This window comes from Homarus americanus, unplaced genomic scaffold (genome assembly GCF_018991925.1).
Source record: "Homarus americanus isolate GMGI-L3 unplaced genomic scaffold, GMGI_Hamer_2.0 scaffold13495, whole genome shotgun sequence".
Lineage (NCBI taxonomy): Eukaryota > Metazoa > Arthropoda > Malacostraca > Decapoda > Nephropidae > Homarus > Homarus americanus.
Window position 1 is genome coordinate 1,685,634 of NW_024727075.1, and position 21,851 is coordinate 1,707,484.

A 21,851-nucleotide genomic window follows, 5' to 3' on the forward strand; every position below is an offset into this window, starting at 1 on the left:
GCAGTTCCAGTATTGAGAGATTTCTAGGTAGACAAATTTTCTCATCCCCAGAAATTTTCTGGGTACTGTACTGGGGAAACTTTTCCAAGAGTCTAAACTATGCATCTCGCAAGGACAGTCAGAGAGCTGTATTTATTTGTGCAAACGCCACTGGACACATACAATATATTGTAAATAAACAAAATATACTACTATATATGTATAACATACTGTACTCACCAGCAAATGCTGTTGTCTTGAGCAATGCATGCAAGCAGGCCAAATAGTGACATGATGATACAGGATGGCCTGCCTTTGTCCTGTACCATCTCCTGTAGCAGGAGTTGATAACTGTCACTCTTCTCTCCCTCCATGAAAGAGGGATTGTACAGTAGCTAAAACAACTATCTGTACTGTTGGGGGTCGATATGCTCTGAAATTTTACAAGTGACTACTGACAGCCCTCATATACCAAAATTTATCGTCCATGGTCTCGTATTGTTTCCCACAAAGTATTCACAGATAGTTGTTTTAGCTACTGTACATGCACCTCTACACACTAGCATATGCTATCCACTCTGATATGTACATTACTGTACATATCTGAATGTACAGTACAGGTATACTCATACATAACTATAAAACAACTTTTTCTGTCTTAACACTACTTTAATGGTATACTTGGCTGATTATGAGCAGAAACAGTAATGTACAGTACTGCACAGCACAGATCATGTGCAAAAACAGCAGTGATCAAGCTCGTACACTGGCAGCAAACAATGAACTAAGAGTTGCTCACAAGCACTCTAAGCCTACCCACCCATGCGCCCGGCATGCGTTCCCTTGTCAGAAACATGATGCAATCTCTCAAAAATTTGTAACCGTGCCTGGAACAGAGATTTTCTTACAAAATTTCAGGAAATGCACACGATTTCATCCTCGGAAACTCGTTCCCATGCCCGTAATGGAGAGATTTTTCCCAAAATTTCTCGGTAAAAAAAAATCCAGCTCTTGGAGAGTTCCCTGGGATTAAAGATTCCAGGTAACAGAGAGATGACTACTGTATTAGATGTTTTTAACAATGTTTTGTACGTCATATTCGGGTACACACAGACTTGGTATAAAACAGTGGACGATGCAGGCAACACACGTGAAACAATTGACGTATCATGAAAATTTCTTCCTATACGTAATGGTTAGTGACAATTAGTATGTGAAATGGCATATGCTGGCACAACGTATGGCAAGGACCTCTTGTACACTACCTTAAGGTCCATATTTTTATAAGAAAGAATAGCTTTCATATCCCCAGTACTGTAGTGAGAATAGAATATTCATAGAGTGAGGGATAACTGTATTAAAAAAAAAAAAATAATCATATTTTATATTGAAGGGAACTGTAAATGAATTTACTACAAACAAGTTAGAAGAGTCGGTAAGGAAGAATTGGAGATGTTAATCCAGAACCTGTGAAAATGTTCTGGGAAAAAATAGTAGAGGAATTACATTTCAAACAAGTCTGCTGCTGTTTGACATACTTTATATTCACATAATTTTGTTTGCATGAGTTCTTAATCAAGGGAACATTTTTCATGAGCAGAGGAAGATGATATGGGTAGCTTACCTCTGAAGGCACCACAAGAACCTGTGTTGGTTATACTATGTTCAAGGTGGTGTCTCAGCTGATAAATGGCACAACACTCCATACCAGTGTGACTAGTTATATATTATAAAAGGGACACTAATAAGATCTTCAATAGTAATTCAGAAGCCATTATTCTTTCCTCATAACTGGTTAAAGCAGTGACATGTTACTTACAGACGAGCTGGGCAGGCACAATAATGGAGCCAAAAGTAGCTAAACATGTATCTTGTTTTATGACACTGTGTGACATAACAGTTGAAATTTAATTACATTAAAGAAGAAATAGCTCCATACACAATATAATTTGTAATAACAAGACCTTAATCAACGTGGGAGACTGAGTTTGATGACGTATGCACAGTGGAAGAGCAAGAGATCATTATTATAATAATTGTGAGGCGAGAGTATGAAGTTGAGTAAGGATAGAATGATAAAATAATTTTTGGAACCTTTCCCACAAAACCGATCACTGCCACATTACCCTACACTACTCATCTAACCTTCAATGTCCCCATGCATCATCCACCTCCAAGAGGCACGTGCTGGGATACATGGGCTACACTTGACCTTATTTGAGAATTCCTCAGGTGAATATCAGTGTAATGATATTATGATGTGTTTTGCATAAATATGTGAGCTTATAATAAATGTGTACACAGTGTATAGTTACAGAGATGTGAATAGTTACAATGACTAAATGAATTGCCTATATTTAACCCAAATGTATATCACAAAAACTAAATAAAATATAAGGGGCAACATTTACAATTACACATAATTGTAAAATATCCTGTAGAAAATATTACCATTGAACAACCAAAGATGTTCTTGTCATATTGTTGAGATTGACAATATAAGCCGAGTTGGTTAATCATATACTGTACTTATGACAATTGACATCAACACAAGTATGTGATTCTTCTAAAAAATACCATAGAAATTGAGACACCCATCCCACTTGTATTCATGAACTGCTTCCACATGAACTAAAATGTTAAATGTATGCCATACCTCGATGAAAGAGAAACCAACATCTAAATTGCCACACACATAAACCAAGTTTCATAAAGAGGATGCTGGTACTGTTTTATTATTAATATCTGTTAAAATTTAACTCCCATCATAAATAATGTGATGATACAATTGAGGAAACTGACATGGTCCACAAGTTGCTAATAACTTTCTTTATCATCAGACCTTTTAACTCCTAGAAATGTCTGGGAAAAGTTAAGTCATAAAAATTTTTAATGGCCACTGAATATGTTCTGGTTCAGTTCATTTATTTAATTATGAATTACTCACATCTAAATGACAGATTAGAGAAAATAGTTTTCTTCTATTGCAGATATCTATTCCAAGTGTACTGTATAGAAAGTGAGTGTAATGCTGTACCTCTATAAAAAAAAATCTGTAGGACATGGTAATAAATTCTCTTATTTTATGAATATACTGTACTGTACAATACTGGTGTATGTTTACCTCATATGTAGCTAATGATACTCACCATAAACATTTCTTTTAAATTTAATAATGAAATGAAATCTCTCTGCAAACTTTGCACAAAAATGGATTCCATATGAAGTTTCAGTTCAATAATTTGTACACATGAAGGCTCTGGTTAAAATCCTACTTGCTCTAAAGCCTGTAGAAACTACAGCTCGATGTTTGTACTTTCCATTAACCTATATAAGCTGGCAAAGCATCTCCATGTGCAACAGAATGATTAGCAAACTAATCCAATATTTCTACCACAGGGGTACCATCTTTTATAATGTTTTAAACACTAAACATGTTATCCAAATTTATTTTAAATTCCACTGTAAATGAAAATGTGTTTATCATAGGTAAAAAATAGTGTGACAACTGTGACACTTTCCTGATAAAACCTGAGGTCAAAATAGTCAAAACCACAGACCAAAAAAGAAGTTAAATAGCCAAAACAATACTTGCCTCACAAAACTGAACAATCCAGGTTTCCAGTGAGCAGGAGAATGGCTAATGACTCACTTGTATTCCCTCAAGCCCCATGATTACTATATTCTTCGCAAAACCAGATGCCTCAGGCCTATTTGAATTTTGAAGTTACTCTTCCATGGCAGAAATTCATTTTGAATAATGAATTGCCCTTGCATGTTAATTTATTTTCATTAATAAGACAAAATGTACTCCAAAATACTAAATTTTTGCTCTTGTAAGTCCTATGCAGCTATGGTACAGAGTGGCTAGAATTAAGAGTACTGTAATCAGACTTTCCTTCCATGTGATGTTGTTACATTAGTATTCTACTTTTAAAATTAACTTTATACAATGGTTTCTACCATTTGAAATTTTCCATTTGATAACAAAAGATGATGAGAGTACACATGGAAATGTTAATTACCTTATTTGCATAATATAAATACTGTGATCATACATGCTATATTCTGCCTATCTTTATCAGCTTCTGCTTGTATGTATTACGGACAGACATTATTCCTGTATATTTAGATTTTCATCTCAATGCAGGACAATAATTAGTAGTAAATCAGGCAGACTAGTGACACTAATATATATACTCAGGGCTATGTAATTATATAAAATACTGTACTGTATCTTAAAAATCCTTATTCTCATAAATCATCTCTTGAATGTTAGCACGTTTGGAGATGTGACAATTGATTCAAGTGGGCTGTTCCATACTTCTACAATACACACAGGGTATTATTATTACAGGGTAGTTATGCCTCAGTCTGGTCTGTGCAGCTTAAAAGACCCTATTGTAATGCTCTTGTGTGGTTTAAATCTCAAGGCACTTTTCTTCATTTGTATTTTGCATTATCTTGAAACTTATTATTAATATTCCCACATATTCCATGGTACACTGTGGTTGGAATCTTGAGCTTTCCAAGACAGTCTTTATAGATCAAGTTCCTTAACCTGAGAACCAGCTTCACTGCCTTTCTTAATTCTTAAAATTGTTTGCATGTATTTCACTGTGTGGAATGCCAAACAGTATCTGCATACCATCCTGCATTTACATACACTTAGTATGGATGGCTCTAGCACTACTACTTTATATACTCAAGAGCTATGTAACTGTACAGTACATAATAACTTATTTAGCTTAATTTGTATAAAGTTTGCTCTAAAATTAGCACATTTTGATGTGTGACTATCTGTTCTACATCAAAGAGTGAAAGACAACTAGTTCAGACCAATCTAGTTCACCTTGTTGACTCTCATTTAAACCTTCAAATGACAGTGTACTGTCAACCATAACAACCAAGTTGTTCCTTCTGGTCTTTTTAGCTGAACCTGTGCATTCTCAATGTAATATATTTCATGGCTTCTTTCTCCTATCCTGGCAGTCTGTCTGGGTGAAAATGGAGTAACTTTAAATTGATCATTCATGCTGCAACCTCTTTGAACCATGAAAAGTTCCTCCTCAGAAGATATACTGTACAATCAGTTAAGTCAATGATGTATGTGGTGAATAAGATCAGGCCTTAGCAGTAACCCAACTGGAGCAGAATCCATTTACATTAACTGTCTATCAAGAAAGAAGAATGAGATCCACTGGTGTGTCTTTCTGGTAATACTATTACAGCTAATGAGTGTACTAAGCAGACTCCAATGAAGCACCTTGTTGAATGTTTTCACAGTCTATACAAGTCGTATCTAATGTTTTTCCTATGTTCATTATACAGTATCTTTTATGTGTCCAGTACTTATGGTAATTAGAGCCCAGTAGATCTGTCAATTATAAAGCCATATTGTCTGTCGTGGATAGGTGAATGTCCTTCATATGGCCTAAAAAAAAATTCCTTTTACCTCTATTATAAAATCACTTAAAAAACATTTAAGATCACATCATATTAAGAAACGACATAAAACAATAACTTACAATTTTTAAATTACTGATCTTGAGTAACTGTGAATCCTGCAAACTTACAAGAGTTTACAGGAGACTTGGGACATACTGAGGTGGACTGTACCCCAAAATCAAACTGAAGATATATCTTTCAAATATTCTATCCCAGTTTATAAACAGCAAAGGAACATCATCAATTTCCCCGAGATGCCAGGTCATGTTCACTTCTCACATGTAATCAAATGTACAGTATTAAAAAATAAATTAGATTTTTTTAGCTGCAGTTGTATCTATAAATGGGATGTAATTTACCTAAAAGTTACTGGTAGCAAGATAGAGCAATAACTTACTTTTCATTTAATATTGATAAAAAATTTATAATGGTTATAAAGAATACCTCTTCACTTTACTGAAGGCTTCAAATCAATATATTTTACTGGGTATAAACCACTCACCAATATTTCCCAACCCTGAGCAATTTTGTTAAGACCAAATAACAATTCATTTTTATACTACAGTATAGTAAATCTAAGTGAGCTGCAATGTTTGTGAGAAAATTTTCTGCAACTGATAGATTTCCTCAGTATTAAGGACCTCACACAAATACCGTATATACTGTACAAGGACACATAAATTTATGAAGAATTAGACATTTAAAAAATAACCTTTACACTTATTGTATGTCACAGGTATGATTTAATAACACCATATAAAAAAAAAAATTGCACATCTACGATCAATTACTAGGCACATGTCCTTACCTTTTTATGTGTTGGGTGAATACAACATTACTACCCACTGCACAAGTATATTACCAGTTACACTATTTGGGTAACACAAACACTCGAATATTCGAGAGGAATCTTCACAATCGTCTTCATGTTTACATCAGCAAGCAGGAAAACTTCTGTAAGAAAAATAATCCAATCAGACTTATGAAAAGGGGACTAATAATTTTAAAACTGCAAAAATGTTTTAAGTAACTAATCCCCTTAAGTCCATTTATCAGGTACCAATGGCCTTCACCCTCTTAATTTTACAGTATATTTTAGAAAAGTTCATAGACTAAGTTCTCAGATAAAACTGAAAAATTCAAGAATATTCTTAAGATCCTAAAATTATTTAGGCTGTTGCACCTCTGCAGAGCTGAAAATGGGTTCTGTGGGAGTGATGGACCATTAGGAGTACCGTACTGCAGATACAGCACACTGTAAACTAAGCCTTTATGCAGAACACAATAAGGCATTGTGGCCAACACTGCACTTCACAGCCTTTATTTTTTCAAATGTAAAATTAGGACCCCTTGTCAACTGAGTGGACTTAGGGTGCCCCAGGCACAAACTAAACATTTAAAACAAGAAGCAAATGCCATATCCACTTGGCTGCTATATCATCAATTTCAATGTTTTACAGCCATTTTCCACAGTTGGGTGGGTTACCCATACCCCCTCCCATAATAATAAATTTAAAAATTTGCCTAAGAGAAACAAATACTGTATTTTAGCCACTATCCTCTTAGGTGCATCCTTCAGCTACCAACTGTCTTAATCCCTGAAAATTTCAGGAAAATTTATACTCCCATTTTTGAGATGTAGCTGTCAGTTCTTGGAAAATTGATGCTTTAAGACTCTGGCTCAATACAGTTCTGTATATGAAAATACACTTCATCATTTGTTGGTCATTACATATAAAGGTGTAAATTCTGTATCTCAATCCATTTATCAATACCTACCAGTAGTACTGTACCATACTGGAAAATTAATGAAATACAAAATAGAAGCTATTTATTTACCGATGGAAATCTGCTTTGGGAGTGGTGAGCCTGTGTCGGAGGAGGTAGGTAGCAAGCACCTCAGCCACACGGTCTGGGGTGTCCTCTTGCACAGCATGGCCACACTGTGGCAACACTTGCATTTGGAATTTTCCTGCAAATTGGTATATATAAATATTTAACATTAAAAATAATTGAAAATATAACTGTACAGTCCCCTTCACTAGTGCGTTTACAGGGGCTCGTCATATAAACATTCCACAAATCATTACATTGAGATATTTATTTTAATATTGTTTTACTTTGATTCCATAGTATGTTTACTATTACAAGTTTCCTTCTGTCGAATGAAAACAAACACGGCTGCCACACTGCACAAAACCTGACGAGCCCCTTTAAATGCACTAGTGAAGAGGACTGCACATCTTCTCTTTCTATCTCTGTTTTATGCCTTTCCCAGCTTCATGCAGGGTGGTTAGAATGAAAAATACTGTACATACAAACACAAAATTTCCCTTCATTTGCTGTCATTCATTTATTCTCTTAGCTCTAAAGGATGTATACTCCTGTTCCATAACAAGACCCAAATCTGGTTTATCCTTGTTGCTTCGAAGCCTAACATCAGCTCTCTGTATATTCATACAAACTGCTGCTTTCAGGATATTCACCCTCTTTACCCCAAACTCATTATTTCTGTCACTTCTAATGTACTCCTTCCTTTTGCATCCTGAGTTCATACTTCACACCCACATAATAATGTTAGTTCAACAATTCCTCTGTCATCATTGTCTCTGCTTCCTTTGAAACCTCTCTCTCTCTCTTATCTGTTACATTTAGCAATTATTCAAAATACAGTAGTCTCCCTGTAGTCTTTTCACTTCCTCTTTTTTTCTGAAATAAATCCCCTCTTTCATTCTTAACTGCCTTTTCCATTTGTTCTCTTGGATTTCTCACCTTATTGTATTTCTTCCACAACAGGTTTTTGCTCTCCTTAAAGCCCTGTGACAATGTTCCCCCTCTCATCAGTAATATCCTATCCTGCACTCTTTCATTATTACCTTATATATTTTCTAATTTCAATGTTCCTCCCCCTTCTTTTGTGACCTTTTTCTTATAACTGACACTCATATGCCCTTCTCTTCTTTAGGAGCACTACCACCCTCTCATCCCACCATTCTCTTTTGTTTTCCTTCTTTAGATATTCTTTCTTAGTCATAAATCTCAAACTGCTTACATTCTTCTTCAACCCTTCATATTTCACTCCCACATACTGTATAGTTAACCACCTTATGTCAGTCATTTTTACATACAGGGGGTCCCCAAGTTACGAACAGGTTCCGTTCCTGAGGACGTTCTTAAGTCGAAAATGTACGTAAGTCAAAACACATACTATGTGCATACCGTACTTACAGAATACTTTTTAAAATCCCACTACAGTGAGTTCTGCTATAACACGTGTTTTGACAACGCGAATTGGCTCTAACGCGATTTATGAATAGAGGAACGATATTTGTATAATGCGAACGCTTGTTTGCTGTAACGCGAATTTTGCTTACTATTTCTCCAATTTTGTGGTATTAACTGTGAATATGGTAAAGAAGAATATCTCCAAGAAGCGTTCTGGTGGTCGCATTCCCGGTGATGATCGTAAAAGAAAGGCCATAACCCTTGAAGAGAAGCTCGATGTTATCATCCTCAAAATCACCCTTCTCCCCTATCAAGAACTATTCATATTTTTTCAAGGTAAAGTGTTACATTTACTGTATGATTTCATTATTAGATATGAATGTAACATTTATTTAGACTGTGCTAACCTTTGTGTTAGGCTAACTACTAAATTTTTTTCGATTTCGAGTAGTAATCTGCACCTAATCCTATTTTCTCCATAAGCCCTGTTATTTCTATAACGCGAATTTCTATAACACGATGTTTTACAAGAACACAACTATCGCGTTATAGCAGAACTGACTGTACATCATAGACTAAGTCCTTATATACATCTACAATCACTTAATTTAAGAGAAAAGAAGAAATAAAATACTGTAAATTTAAAGTTTAACCTCGTTTGTATCGGTGGGTGTTCGTAAAAGAAAATGAGGAGTAACCATTAATTACCCCCAAAATCAACAAATACAATTAATAGCTAATACACAACAATGACACACCTTGCATCTGCCCAACAGTGAGGTCAGTGTCCAGTCTGTCGATGCCTGCAAGCAGCAACATCTTTGAGGGAGGACTTGCCAGGAACTTTGATGATAACCCATGAAACCAGCCAGACCAAAATTTCTCTGTTTCTCCAAGGTTTATGCGCCATGTATATTTCTTTACCTGGTGGTTAAATTGATCAAACCAATCAAAGAATTCCAAGTAAAGTACAGTACATTTACATCAGGATGCTCAGTAATTAGTATAAAAAAAAGAAAAAAGAAATCCCATGCTATCCTAGGCTGTCATTAGACTTTCTTTACATTGTTTACAATAATACAATAACACCATAGATGTGTGTGCATGTAAATTGGGGGGACGGGGGGGGGGTGATTCTGAAGTGGCCATTTATGAATTCAATAATCCAATACTGTATACTCATGTCCTGTGAACTGTGTGGGTTTTAGCTTGTGAATTTCATTTATGGCGTCAAATAGCCACAGGCTATGACGCCACATAATTTACCCAATCACTCAATCAATCAACTGTGAACTGTATGGGGGAAGGAGTAAAGTCGAGAGATACCCAGCCCAACCCTAACTCATTCCTCTCTCTTTCTCTCTCCCCCATACATTTCCCAGACACCACGATTTTTGTTTACACATTTAAAGAGATTTAAGGCTGCTGAAATTTGCCACATAACAAATAGTAGGAAAAGCAATAAAACAAGTCAGGTGGCTGGACTAAGAGAGTACAGGTACTTAGAGTGGAGTGATTAGAAGAAAATATAAATGTAAAGCTAAATATAACATGGAGGAAGAGCATACAGTAGTACTGTACAGTAGGGAGTGACAGTTTGGCAAAAGTTTTCAAAATCTAATTGCTTGGGTTGGATTATTTGTCTATCGGCCACGCTAATTCCGAATATGTTTGAGTTTTTTACATCATTGCATTAGAAGGTTTGTGGATACTTTTGGGTTTGGCATGAAAAACGCGAAAAAACTGTAAATAATAAAGGGACTGGCAATGTGGCACAACCTGTTAAAATCAAGTTATTGAATTGGATTATTCGACTACTGTGTACACTGGTTCATAATATGCTATTGTTTTACAACTCAATGCGCTACAAATTATGCCGATATTTTTGCTGCAAGTCACCACATACGTATATTTCGAAAACCAGGGCCCAATATTACCAACGGCGTGGATAGATTCCGTGGAATGAATTCAGGACATTCCCGCTCATGGAACATTACCAAACTCCGTATATGTGCCAATGGCAGGCCAATGGCAATATTTACAGAGTTTGTTGAGGCTCCCTGGACGGGAATGCCCTGAATTTATTCCACGGAATCTATTCACGCCGTTGGTAATATTCGTCCCAGGACTGATCAACGAATTCAGCCCAAGTAGCTTGACTTGGACAGTTAAGGACAAAATCTCAGTCCGTACTTTTGAATAAAATATTGTTCAATAGGTGGTGATATTGAAGTGCTGAAAGTTGTTTTTTCTGTGTTGTTTTGCAGTTAGTTCAAAGGGCCGCCACCAAGATGGGTCGTCCTAAGATTAGCAACACTCAGCTGCGCCAGGGTAACGATAAGGTGTTCGGGGTTCGGATGCCTCTGCCATCTAACAAGTTGCCTCTGAACAAGGAAGTTGGAAGTGCCCTGGCTTATGAAGCAGAAAACGAGAGGTTAAGGAGAAGAACAAATGCTTTTGATTATATGGATGCCACCAACAAGGTGACTGAGAAGGTACTGGATGTGTATAGGAAGGCCACTGTCCCCACTATCTCTGAAATCAGGGTGAAAATGAGAGTCCACGACCTGTGGAGGATGCGGAGGGAGACGATGATGATGAAGGGAAATGGACAGAAACAGAAAAGGAAGAAAACGAAGAACGGGAAGCTGAAGATGAGGTTCGAGGATATAGCTGAGAAGTTGTTTGATGTGGCAGACGACAGCAAAGTGCACGAACGAGAGAAAAGCTTCCTGGCAGCCCAGAGGAAACCGGGAAGGGAGGGCTGCATTGATGGCGTTGACAAAATTGTGACTGCCAAGCTGAAAGAAGAGAGGGAGAAGGAAGCGAAGAGGGCAAAGAAAAGGGCTGAGGAAGAGAGGAAAACTGAGAAGATGAGGTCAAAGAGTAAGGAGGAGATGGAGAGGATGTCGTGTAAAGTGTCGGCAGTGGATGACAGTGCTCAGGAAGAAGATAGTGATTATAAGGATGTCAATGACAATGAGTTCAAGGCTATGGTCGACAGGAGAGCAAGATCAGAGAAAAGGAAAAGGGAGAAAGAAGCCGAGGACAGGATCGGAGAAACTGCTGACAGGTTCAAGGTATCCAATGATGCAGTGGCTCACATCGCAAACACCATCAGAGCTGCAGACAACATCATAACTGAAGGGGACAAGTCTAAAGTGACTAACTGGAAGAAAGTGGAGAGAGTCAGGAAGAGGTCACGAGAACAGAAAAAAGAAAAGTTCAGGGCATTCCCGTCCAGGGAGCCTCAACAAACTCTGTAAATATTGCCATTGGCCTGCCATTGGCACATATACGGAGTTTGGTAATGTTCCATGAGCGGGAATGTCCTGAATTCATTCCACGGAATCTATCCACGCCGTTGGTAATATTGGGCCCTGGTTTTCGAAATATACGTATGTGGTGACTTGCAGCAAAAATATCGGCATAATTTGTAGCGCATTGAGTTGTAAAACAATAGCATATTATGAACCAGTGTACACAGTAGTCGAATAATCCAATTCAATAACTTGATTTTAACAGGTTGTGCCACATTGCCAGTCCCTTTATTATTTACAGTTTTTTCGCGTTTTTCATGCCAAACCCAAAAGTATCCACAAACCTTCTAATGCAATGATGTAAAAAACTCAAACATATTCGGAATTAGCGTGGCCGATAGACAAATAATCCAACCCAAGCAATTAGATTTTGAAAACTTTTGCCAAACTGTCACTCCCTACTGTACAGTGTTTCTTCAAGAGGGGCATAATGATAAAGGAACCCTTAGGAGATGCACCACATAATGCTGTGTGGAGGAAATTTTGCATGAACCATCAAACTGATAGACATAAATTTCTACAAATACTGTACTATAAAAATTACACAAACAACCATTTTTTACAACTTCAGTAGTCCACTGTATTGAAAGCTACACTGATAAATGTACAATCATTACCGGTAATTTGTTTTCATTGGGTATTGTTGGTGCAGGTGTTGGCTGGTTAGCTTGAGCTGTATCAGAGTCACTACCTTCCTCAAGGATTACATCAGCTCGTACTGTGCCCCCAGTCTCCTGGTTCTGGTTACTGTAGTCCATGGATGACTCCACATCACAAGTTCCACAGCAACCAGTCTCTGTGCTGTGATAATACAGTACATGAAAATTTATCTTATCTATGTACAGTATTCATCTGAAAAATTTATCAGTTGTTCAAAAAAATTTCCCCATAATGTTAGCTCGATTTTAGTGGTCATTGCAAATACCGTAAGCATTTTATGCAGACAAGGGAAACTATTTTGTGAGTGCATAGATGCTTTTTCCACACCAAAAGGGTAAACATGCTTCCCTCATTTTCTTGAAACTGTTATATATTTTGAAGTGAAAGGAAAATGGCAACACATTCCCTTAATGTCAAACCTAAATGACCATACTGATTCCTCTAAAAGATATTTCAGACAATACAGTACAGTACTATGGTCTGAATGATGGGGATGGTTAGAAAAAATTATGCATGTATCATCAACACAAGAGAAGGCATAGTACATCATAGTGATACACAAATGACCACCATAATACCAGGCTTTTCACTGCTCTTCAGACATCCAGATTATTTAGCTCAATATTTACAAACTGGATTATACTGGTTTCATATGGCTGTTATTAATCACATAAATCTTGGAAATTACAAATAATTTCTCAGAATGGTAAAACTATATCAAGTATGTACATTATTTGATATGCAGATTTTATTGTTCTTATTGCAGACAGTGATGAGTCTTCTATACAAAAGTTGCTTGCGGTAACTGATAATTGGAAAAGGTGAAGAATATGCTGTAAAGACAAAAGTAATGATTTATTCTTAATTAAAAATAAATCCTAATATGAAAATTATGGTCGGTAGCAGACACAAAACAAGTGGAAAATTTTGTGTACTGTACTTCAGTTTACTGTATGGACAGTAACCTTACTTGCGGTGGAAGATGTGTAAAAGAAATTAACACAAGATAAGATCAAGCATAAACATCATGAAGGGTATTAATATGAAGTTGAAAAAAGGCTGCTGAAATGCATTTTATGATCAGTTTTACTCTTTGGGTAAAAATCATGGATGCTTTCAGCAGAGGTGAGCGGCATTTGAAATATGATGCTACAGGAGAATGCTTGAGATAAGTTATATTGATATGAAAACAAATAAATAAGTACCGTATTATGCAAGACAAGAGAAACATGAGAAATACTTTAAATTTATAGAATGAGGAAAATGAGATAAATATGCAATATATATTTTGGGATGAGAGGATAATGGTGTAAATATTAATTAGCAATACTCAAGGCAAAAGTACCAGGGAAAGACAGACTAGAAAAGATGAATACAATTAAAACCTAAATCCCTGATGACAAAATCTAGAATGATTGGTAGAGAGAGCTCAAAATTAATTGAGTTAGAGGACCATGATCACCAACCCTCAGACATGAGAATGGTTTCTTGATCTAAAGGCCTCTGAAAGGATTCAACTCCCTAAAAGAAAGGTGTCAGAGCTTAAAGCTCTAGTTCATCAAGGTGTAAATTTTATAAGCCCAGTTATATATTAAATAAGTAGCAACTTCATATGACACACACATATTCCATTCTGTTAAAACAGCTGGCATTTAATTTTTTATTTTCAACCAACTCTCCACAGAACACCACAGTAATACTCACTTCTTCACTTGTCCTGGCATTGATACTCTGGCTGCTTCAACATTTCTGGTTTGTCCTGAGCGCACACTGAAAGGAGAATGATTATTTATTCATCAAACATCATTAAAGATTCATTGTCAGGGTATCGTTAAAATGATGATACTTGAAGGAACTTAAGAAATAGAGGGTAGGCTGGGGGATAACAGCATGGCAGGTACAGAGAAAGGGTCAAGGAGGGCTTCAGGATTGATCTTGAATAAACTGCAGTCAGAAATTTTTTATTTAAATGTTTTATATACTGTACTCATTTTTATGTTGTTCTAAAGATATAGTGTAATTTAAATTGTTTTAAAAACTACAGCTAACTGCTTTTGTCAATAGCAACACAAATTTATTACTGTACAAGAAATCAATAATATTATCAAGCCATTGTAAATGGTATGAAGGATCCTGTTTGAGTTCACTTGCATCTAGTTTTAACTGATTTGAAAATATGCTCTCTGAGTCACCAGTTCACTATACAAGTAACTTTAAAAGTAATTTGAAAGCAAAAAGGGCACTCATCTTTGTATAAAAAAAAGGCACACTGAAAGCAAGAAAAACTTGTGGATGTTGACACATTCCTGGTACTACATGATATTTTACCAGAACACTTTTATTTAAAAACAACTGCTAGAACACACCTCCATTCAATAGCATTTTGGAGTGAATTGAAGTTCTGTGGGCGGCCACGGAGGAAACTCTGCATAGAGCTGAGGGCATCCATGGCTGTCCCCTCCACTACATCTATTACCACTAAACCTGCTAGACCTATAGAAAACAGTAGATATACACAGTATTGAGGATTGAGACATAAAATCCCTTTTTATATCCACAGAAATAGGTGAGTAACATGTGAGATGAGATAAACATCAAAAGCCTCTAGGCAAAGTTGGCTATTTCCCAGAAAATGTTTTATACTAAGTGGCAAAAAGGCAATATCCATGATGACAAAGTTATGCTGAAGTGAGATGTAATACAATCTTCTTGCCCAATCAAATCTTATCCCATTCTGGATTCAACAATTTTCTTAAAAAAAAAAAAGTGAGATCTTCAACTTTGGCTTCTTTTGGTGCACAGTAGTTGGTAATTAGTTTGAAGGTGTGGAGGCACTGTGAGTGTTTATGGCAACTTCTCTTGAATAAGAACACTACCATTCATGTGATAAAATGAGAAATGTGATGACCAACCTGAGGGATACTGCCACAAAATTTTGGGTGAGAGTAACTGTTTCTGAGTTCACAAAGTTTTGACTATAGTATAATTCACTTTAAGGTACTCAAATCATCCACAGCCCAAGGCCTTGCGGATCCATCAATAATTAACTCAATAGTAGTTCCCGGCAATATCCAAACTTTAATATTGGAGCTCTATTTCTCGGCACTTCTCTCTAACACTGATATGATGAAACATGTCATCAAACTCTCAGTAAATTTAAAATATTTGGCCATTATTATATTTCCGGTGTTTAGTCTTTGTGTTGTTTAGTCAACTGTTTTCCCTTCACCTTCCAGTTTTAATTTTTTTTTAACAAGCCAATTTAATTAGTGAACACCAAAAATGCCAAAGGTAAGAACAGAAGTAAATTTTAACTGAAAAACCCATATTTACTTAACATGATTATAATATTATATGATAACACAAGTCTAAAGTACTGCAGTACTGAACTACCAAAAAATTATATGTGCCAGTAACATACCGGTAACTATGGTATTACACAGCTCTAAGGATATACCAAATTAATATTGTATTTATATACGTACCAACAACATATCCATGGTATGCAGTGTGGACAGCAATGGCTCCACCCATACTGTGGCCGATGAGCACGCATGGTGGTTGCTGACGCCCATACACCTCCTCTACAACTCGACCAATGTCACTGTCATCATGGAAAGAGTACACTGTATATATTTTAACACAATACTGTGCACACAAAGTTACCTATTATTATTATTATTATTACCATTATCATCATCATTGGCATAATTATTATTATTATTATTGTTTTATTATATTTTCGCCCCCCGGGCCTTGATGTGGGTCATTAAAAATGACCCGTGCCCGGGTGGGCTAATGCCCTTAAAGAAAGATAAAGTGCACACAAAGTTACCTGCCTTAATAAAATCTTAGATACAAAGACATGGAGTTTAAATTTAATATACAGCAGCAAGAATGAATAATGTTATGAACTATACAGTTCATCTCAGAAGCAAGATTACAATACTGTACTGTACAAGAAAATGCTGCAATATTAATAATGTATAAAATGATAAGAGATATCAAAACCAGACAAACATGTTTATGTGACACATAGTGAGTAAGTTACCAGTTAGATATTCAGCCTCAACCATCCTCAATCAAAAAAGAAAAATGATAACTGATACACTAAATAAGGTGCATTCAACAAAACCCTGATGTGCAAAATATTGAGATTGGTATCATCATCATCACTGTTTTACAGAGTATTTTCATGCTTGCATAGGTCAGCCATGATTACCTGGTGGCAACTCCCTCAGTTCAGTGGTCTCTTGCAGCCTCTATCATCAGGTGCTTCTCTCTGAAGTAATTTCTCACAACCTCTCCCCATGTCCTTCTTAGCCTACCCCTTGCTCTCCTCCTATCCACATTCAACCCAATGCATCTTTTGACCCAAATGGTTTCCTCCAATTTCTACACATGCCCAAGCCATCTCAGCCTACCTCTTAGCAAAACAATGCCAATGCTCTCAATATCCAGCCACCCTCTTAGTTCTGAACTGGGATTATTTACCTCTCAACTTCACATTACACAACCTCTCACAATTCTCATTTTAATTCGCTCAAGCCTACTTATGTCATTCACTTTATATGCCCATGTTTCACTGACACACATCATACTTTTCATGCCAGTTGCATATAACTTTCCTTTCAAGCAGAGAAGGTCGTCTTACCATCAATAAAGGCAATAGCTCCTTAAAACTTTTTCCAGCCACGTGACTCCTGCAACTAAGCTAGCATCAGCACTATCTCCAGCGCTAATCATGTCACCCAGGCAGCAGAACTCATTGGCACAATCCAGGGATATATCCCCATTGTTGATTTTGAGCATTTCCACCCCTGCAGTCTCTCATTTACATCACTTGTATACCAATGGTTCCACTCACTACACATTTCTGAATTACTGTACTCCTAACACCTTTCTTATAAATAACACAAGGCCATTTTCCACTCTCCACTACAGGTCTTTCACCCACACCACTAATTATTACTGTACTTTTGTTCTCACCACATTCCCTCTCATACCCTCTGGCTCCATTCCATCACTCCATTTCTTAAATTTTTCCATCAACTCTTCAATACCAATCTTTTCCAAATACGTAAATCATAAAAACTCACACAACAGTTAACAATTACATAACTAAACCAGAGAATCCATAGTGGTACACATACCTGGCAAGTGTTTCAGCAGAAAGATCCGTATCATCTGTGGTGTGAGTGTCCCCATGTCCACGCTGGTCAATGGCCATCACCTGACACTCCACCATCTCACTGACATTCTCCTGCAGAAAGTGTTAATATCATGCTGTATTGAACTATCACAGGTTTTAGTTCACAAATTTCTTCTATAAAAATATCACAGCAACCAGCATTTTGAGTTCAATGTAAATTTTTATATAAATAATACTGTAACAGGTAACAACTTTAGCTATTTGGAAATCTGATTACCGTGTTTCCCAAAGATCTTGTATGGATTGAAGTCAGCTTTTGGCAAATATGGGTTTTGGGAGTGAACTCTTAAATTTCCATCAAATCCCCAATAATAGCTTTCAAAAATATTTAGCTAAAAGTTGCACTAGTTAGTTAAATCCTTTAATATATCATAAGTGATATGTATACCCATTATTTGCAAACCATGAAAGAATATAAGAACAGTTTGGGCCTGGTAATCAAAACTTTCATTGATTGCTAGGGAAAGGAATCCTGCTGACACTTTTTATTTGAGCTTGCTGATACATCAGCTTTATGTTTCTGGCCAGAAGATGAATCTTGAAAGACAAGGTGGATGCTCTGTGGCAAAATACAAACAAGCTGGGAAACTTCATCCCTACATAATCATGACAGCAACTCCCTTTTGTTTAAAAATATAAACAAACAATGGTTGCCAAGGCAAAACTGATTGTAACACATTCCCGCAGGTTGGGAGAAGTGCAGCGAAGGTTGTTGGTAGTTCTCTCCGACGTGCTCCTGACATGGGACATAAACTTAAATAGGGCAGCAAGCATAGTACAAGTCTGATAGATATTATGGCCTAAATTTATGTGTTGGTACATCTTGAATCATCATTGCAAGAATCTCAATCATTCAGGAGCCAATATATATGTTTAAGATTTATTAAATTACTACTGTACCAGTAGTACAATATTTCAACAGTATTTATGTATCTATTGTGTTACCTAATCCATAGCGGTGTTTATCTATCTAAATTTATATTAATTAGATATTTGATCCAAAGTTACAGTTAAAGAGAACCTTATGATAGGTTTTAAAGGATCCAAAGGTAGTGAGATACCACTAGCACAATGAGATGACATGAACAAACACTCAAGATGGATGAAAAGTTGTACTGCACTCAAGAACTTCCTTTTCTAATTCCTTTAGAACACTTTGTTGATACTGTACTGTATTGAATAGACTAGTGGAAAGTCATTCATTTTAAATTAGCAATTGCTGTACCAAAAGAAATTAAAATTAAATAACCATTACTATAATGATCCCAAAATCTAAACAGTAACTATAGCTATATTAATAAGTTTTAGAAGAAGAACTTACAGCAAAGAGTGACCAGGTGAGAGCTGAATATCCCCCGCCATGTAAGAGCAGTAACAGAGGACCTGCCGTGCCACGCTTGTACACACGGAAAATATCACCTTCCAGGGTGACGTCCTCACTACTGTCCCAGTACTTCTTCCAGGATGTTGGTGTGTAGTCCCGCCGACCTCCCATCATCCCTCCACGTCCTCGGCCGCCTCGATTCAACCTACAGAAAGGAAAAGTTTTGTTGTAACAATTCTACCTTGTGAAGAATTCACATTTGGAATAATCTGCAGAGTTGTTAATAATAATAATAATAATAATAATAATAATAATAATAATAATAATAATAATAATAATAATAATAATAATAAACGGTTTATTAATAGAGTTGCAGCCGGTGGCTGAAAATATACAAACTTACATGTGATTTAGACATAATAATATACGTTCAATACATTTACAGGGCTGTACAGTACATAAATCAGGAGCTGTTTATTATTCTTATATCTATCAGTGTTAACTCTTATGGGCTGAATTTTGTTGTAGTGGCAGACTGCGCAAGGTGGGCGGGGGACTGCCGGTGGCAGTAGGTGTCGATGACGAGGATGGTGCAGTAGTCTACTGCCAAACCCTGCAAGTGCATGGTGGTGGAGGTCACTGGGGGATGGCATTTCCAGGGTGGAGAGAGCGTTGTTGTAGCCGGAGTAGTCTGAGCCGAGCATGATTCTGCAGGCCCTCTTCTGTACCTTCTCTAGCTGACGTTGTTGGGTGGAGTTGAGAGAAGACGACCAGGCTGGTGACGCATACAGTATGTTAATTTTTGGAGAATAAATGCGTTGTACATAGTCCTCAGCTCTGGCGTGGGTACCCCAAGTGACCTGAGTCGTCATAGCATGTAAAGTCGGTACGAGGCTGCCTTGATTGTGTTGTTTACATGGGCCTTCCAGTCCAGTTTGTGGTCTATAGGTACACCCAGGAGTTTGGCAGACTGCACTAACTGGAGAGGATGAGTACCCACTGTAACTGCTGGAGCTTGCACTGGAGTGGTGGCGGTATTGATGTGCATGACTACGGTTTTGGTATGATTGATGGTGACCTTGTTCTCCATAGTCCATGCCTGTAGCCTGTTCAGGGTGCCTTGTAGCGATAAGTAGTCGCTACAGTATGTAATAGTATATTTCTTATGGAAAAATTCATCATTTTAAGAGCTTAAATGTTTTACTAGTAAATCACATCTTGCTGTGCACCTGGAGGGGCACAAATAAAGGTAGTCACATCCCTTACTGCTCTGCAATACAGTCAAGCTGCCATAACTGGACACTAATGATAGAATATACCGGTACTGACAATCAAACAAATCTAAGATTTTGTTGCTATCTGTTTAAGTTATTATGTTTACAAAGTTGGATTGTATACACAAACATATAAATGCCTAAAATATCACTATCCCTCTACACGGAAACTGTGGGAGATAATGAAAAATTACCTAAAATGGCTACAATATTGTGTGTCACAATTATCCTTCCATTTCCTTTCAATAGACACACCACAAACAAGCACCTGTACATATACTCGTATATAGCACAAAGTTGTCTTTTGTTGTCTCCACCACACAGTAGAAAAGTACAGTCCATGACACTTTTAAGCCACACAGACTGGTGGCCTCAAAATTCCTTACCAGCAGCTTCAATCGGTCCATCCCTTCCTTCCCTCCAGAAACATACAAACCAGGCAATTAATCGGTGGTCAGCCAAGGTGTGAAGTCAATGCTTACCCCCAAACACGGTAGCATGGATAAATAACTAAAAATTATTTTTGATTTCCAAGACTAATCCATGCTAACATGTTCAAGGTTTGTATGATTGTTTTAGCAACACTGCTGAATATGCTGGGGGCATCCTGAGGATGGAGCCCCCTGGTTAGGAAGTTAAGCTAAGTTCTATAAGGTTTTGTTTATTGTCATATCATTTTATTACTAAAATCGAACAACGGCTTCTAGTGTTAGCAGTCTCCTTAGGTCAGGTCAGGTTACGTAAGGTAAGGTTAGATCAGGTTCTATTAGGTTTTGTGCAGTCATACTGTTTTTATCACGGTACTTACTATCATCCAAAGAACATGTGGAAACTTTTAAAGAAATCGAACAACTCTTACTGGTGTTTGCTGTCTGCTCCACTTTTACCAAAATTAATATTTTGTGTTGTTGGGAAGTGTTACTAACGGTAGTTAGTTATTTATCATTGTTACTGGTATTACTGGTTAGTGTTAGTTGTCACTGTTACTGGTATAAATGGTTAGTAGTGTTACTGGCAAGTGTTACTAGTCAGTTACCAGTATTACTTGTCAGTGTTACTGATTAGTTACTCGTCTGTGTTTCTGATAGTGTTAATGATTAGTATTACTGGTAAGTGTTAGTTGTCAATGTTTCTCGCAAGTGTTACTGGTCAGTGTTATTAAGTGAGGGTGAACGAGGAGTAAGGTGTTAACTCACCCAGGTACCCCTGGGGGTCCCATAGGGGGTAGCGAGTTCTTCATTAATGTTCTTCTTATGTCAGACATCGTTAACCTCAGCCACCAACTTATCTCACGTCAACCGCAACCTCTTTCGCCACGTACTTTACGTCAGTAACACCTGACAGACAGGTACACTTAACGATACATTAACTCGTTCTCCCTCAGCCAGACATAAACATGATGGTGGACG

General features: G+C 37.0%; 1 protein-coding gene across 2 annotated transcripts; it reads right to left on the reverse strand.

Moving 5' to 3' along the window:
- Positions 1–1,502: 1,502 nt before the first annotated feature.
- Positions 1,503–21,851, reverse strand: LOC121865776 (protein phosphatase methylesterase 1-like). 2 transcript variants are annotated; one of them, XM_042365335.1, is made up of 10 exons: positions 21,639–21,851; positions 19,166–19,373; positions 17,786–17,895; positions 16,118–16,236; positions 14,999–15,125; positions 14,337–14,402; positions 12,590–12,773; positions 9,411–9,576; positions 7,267–7,399; positions 1,503–6,381 (listed from the first exon to the last, which is right to left on the reverse strand). In XM_042365335.1, the coding sequence occupies exons 1-10, from the start codon at positions 21,704–21,706 to the stop codon at positions 6,363–6,365; spliced, it is 1,200 nt and encodes a 399-aa protein (XP_042221269.1). In that variant the 5' UTR covers positions 21,707–21,851; the 3' UTR covers positions 1,503–6,362. The 2 variants fall into 2 exon arrangements, with proteins under 2 accessions (XP_042221269.1, XP_042221270.1); XM_042365336.1 differs by lacking the exon at positions 21,639–21,851 and adding an exon at positions 21,302–21,592.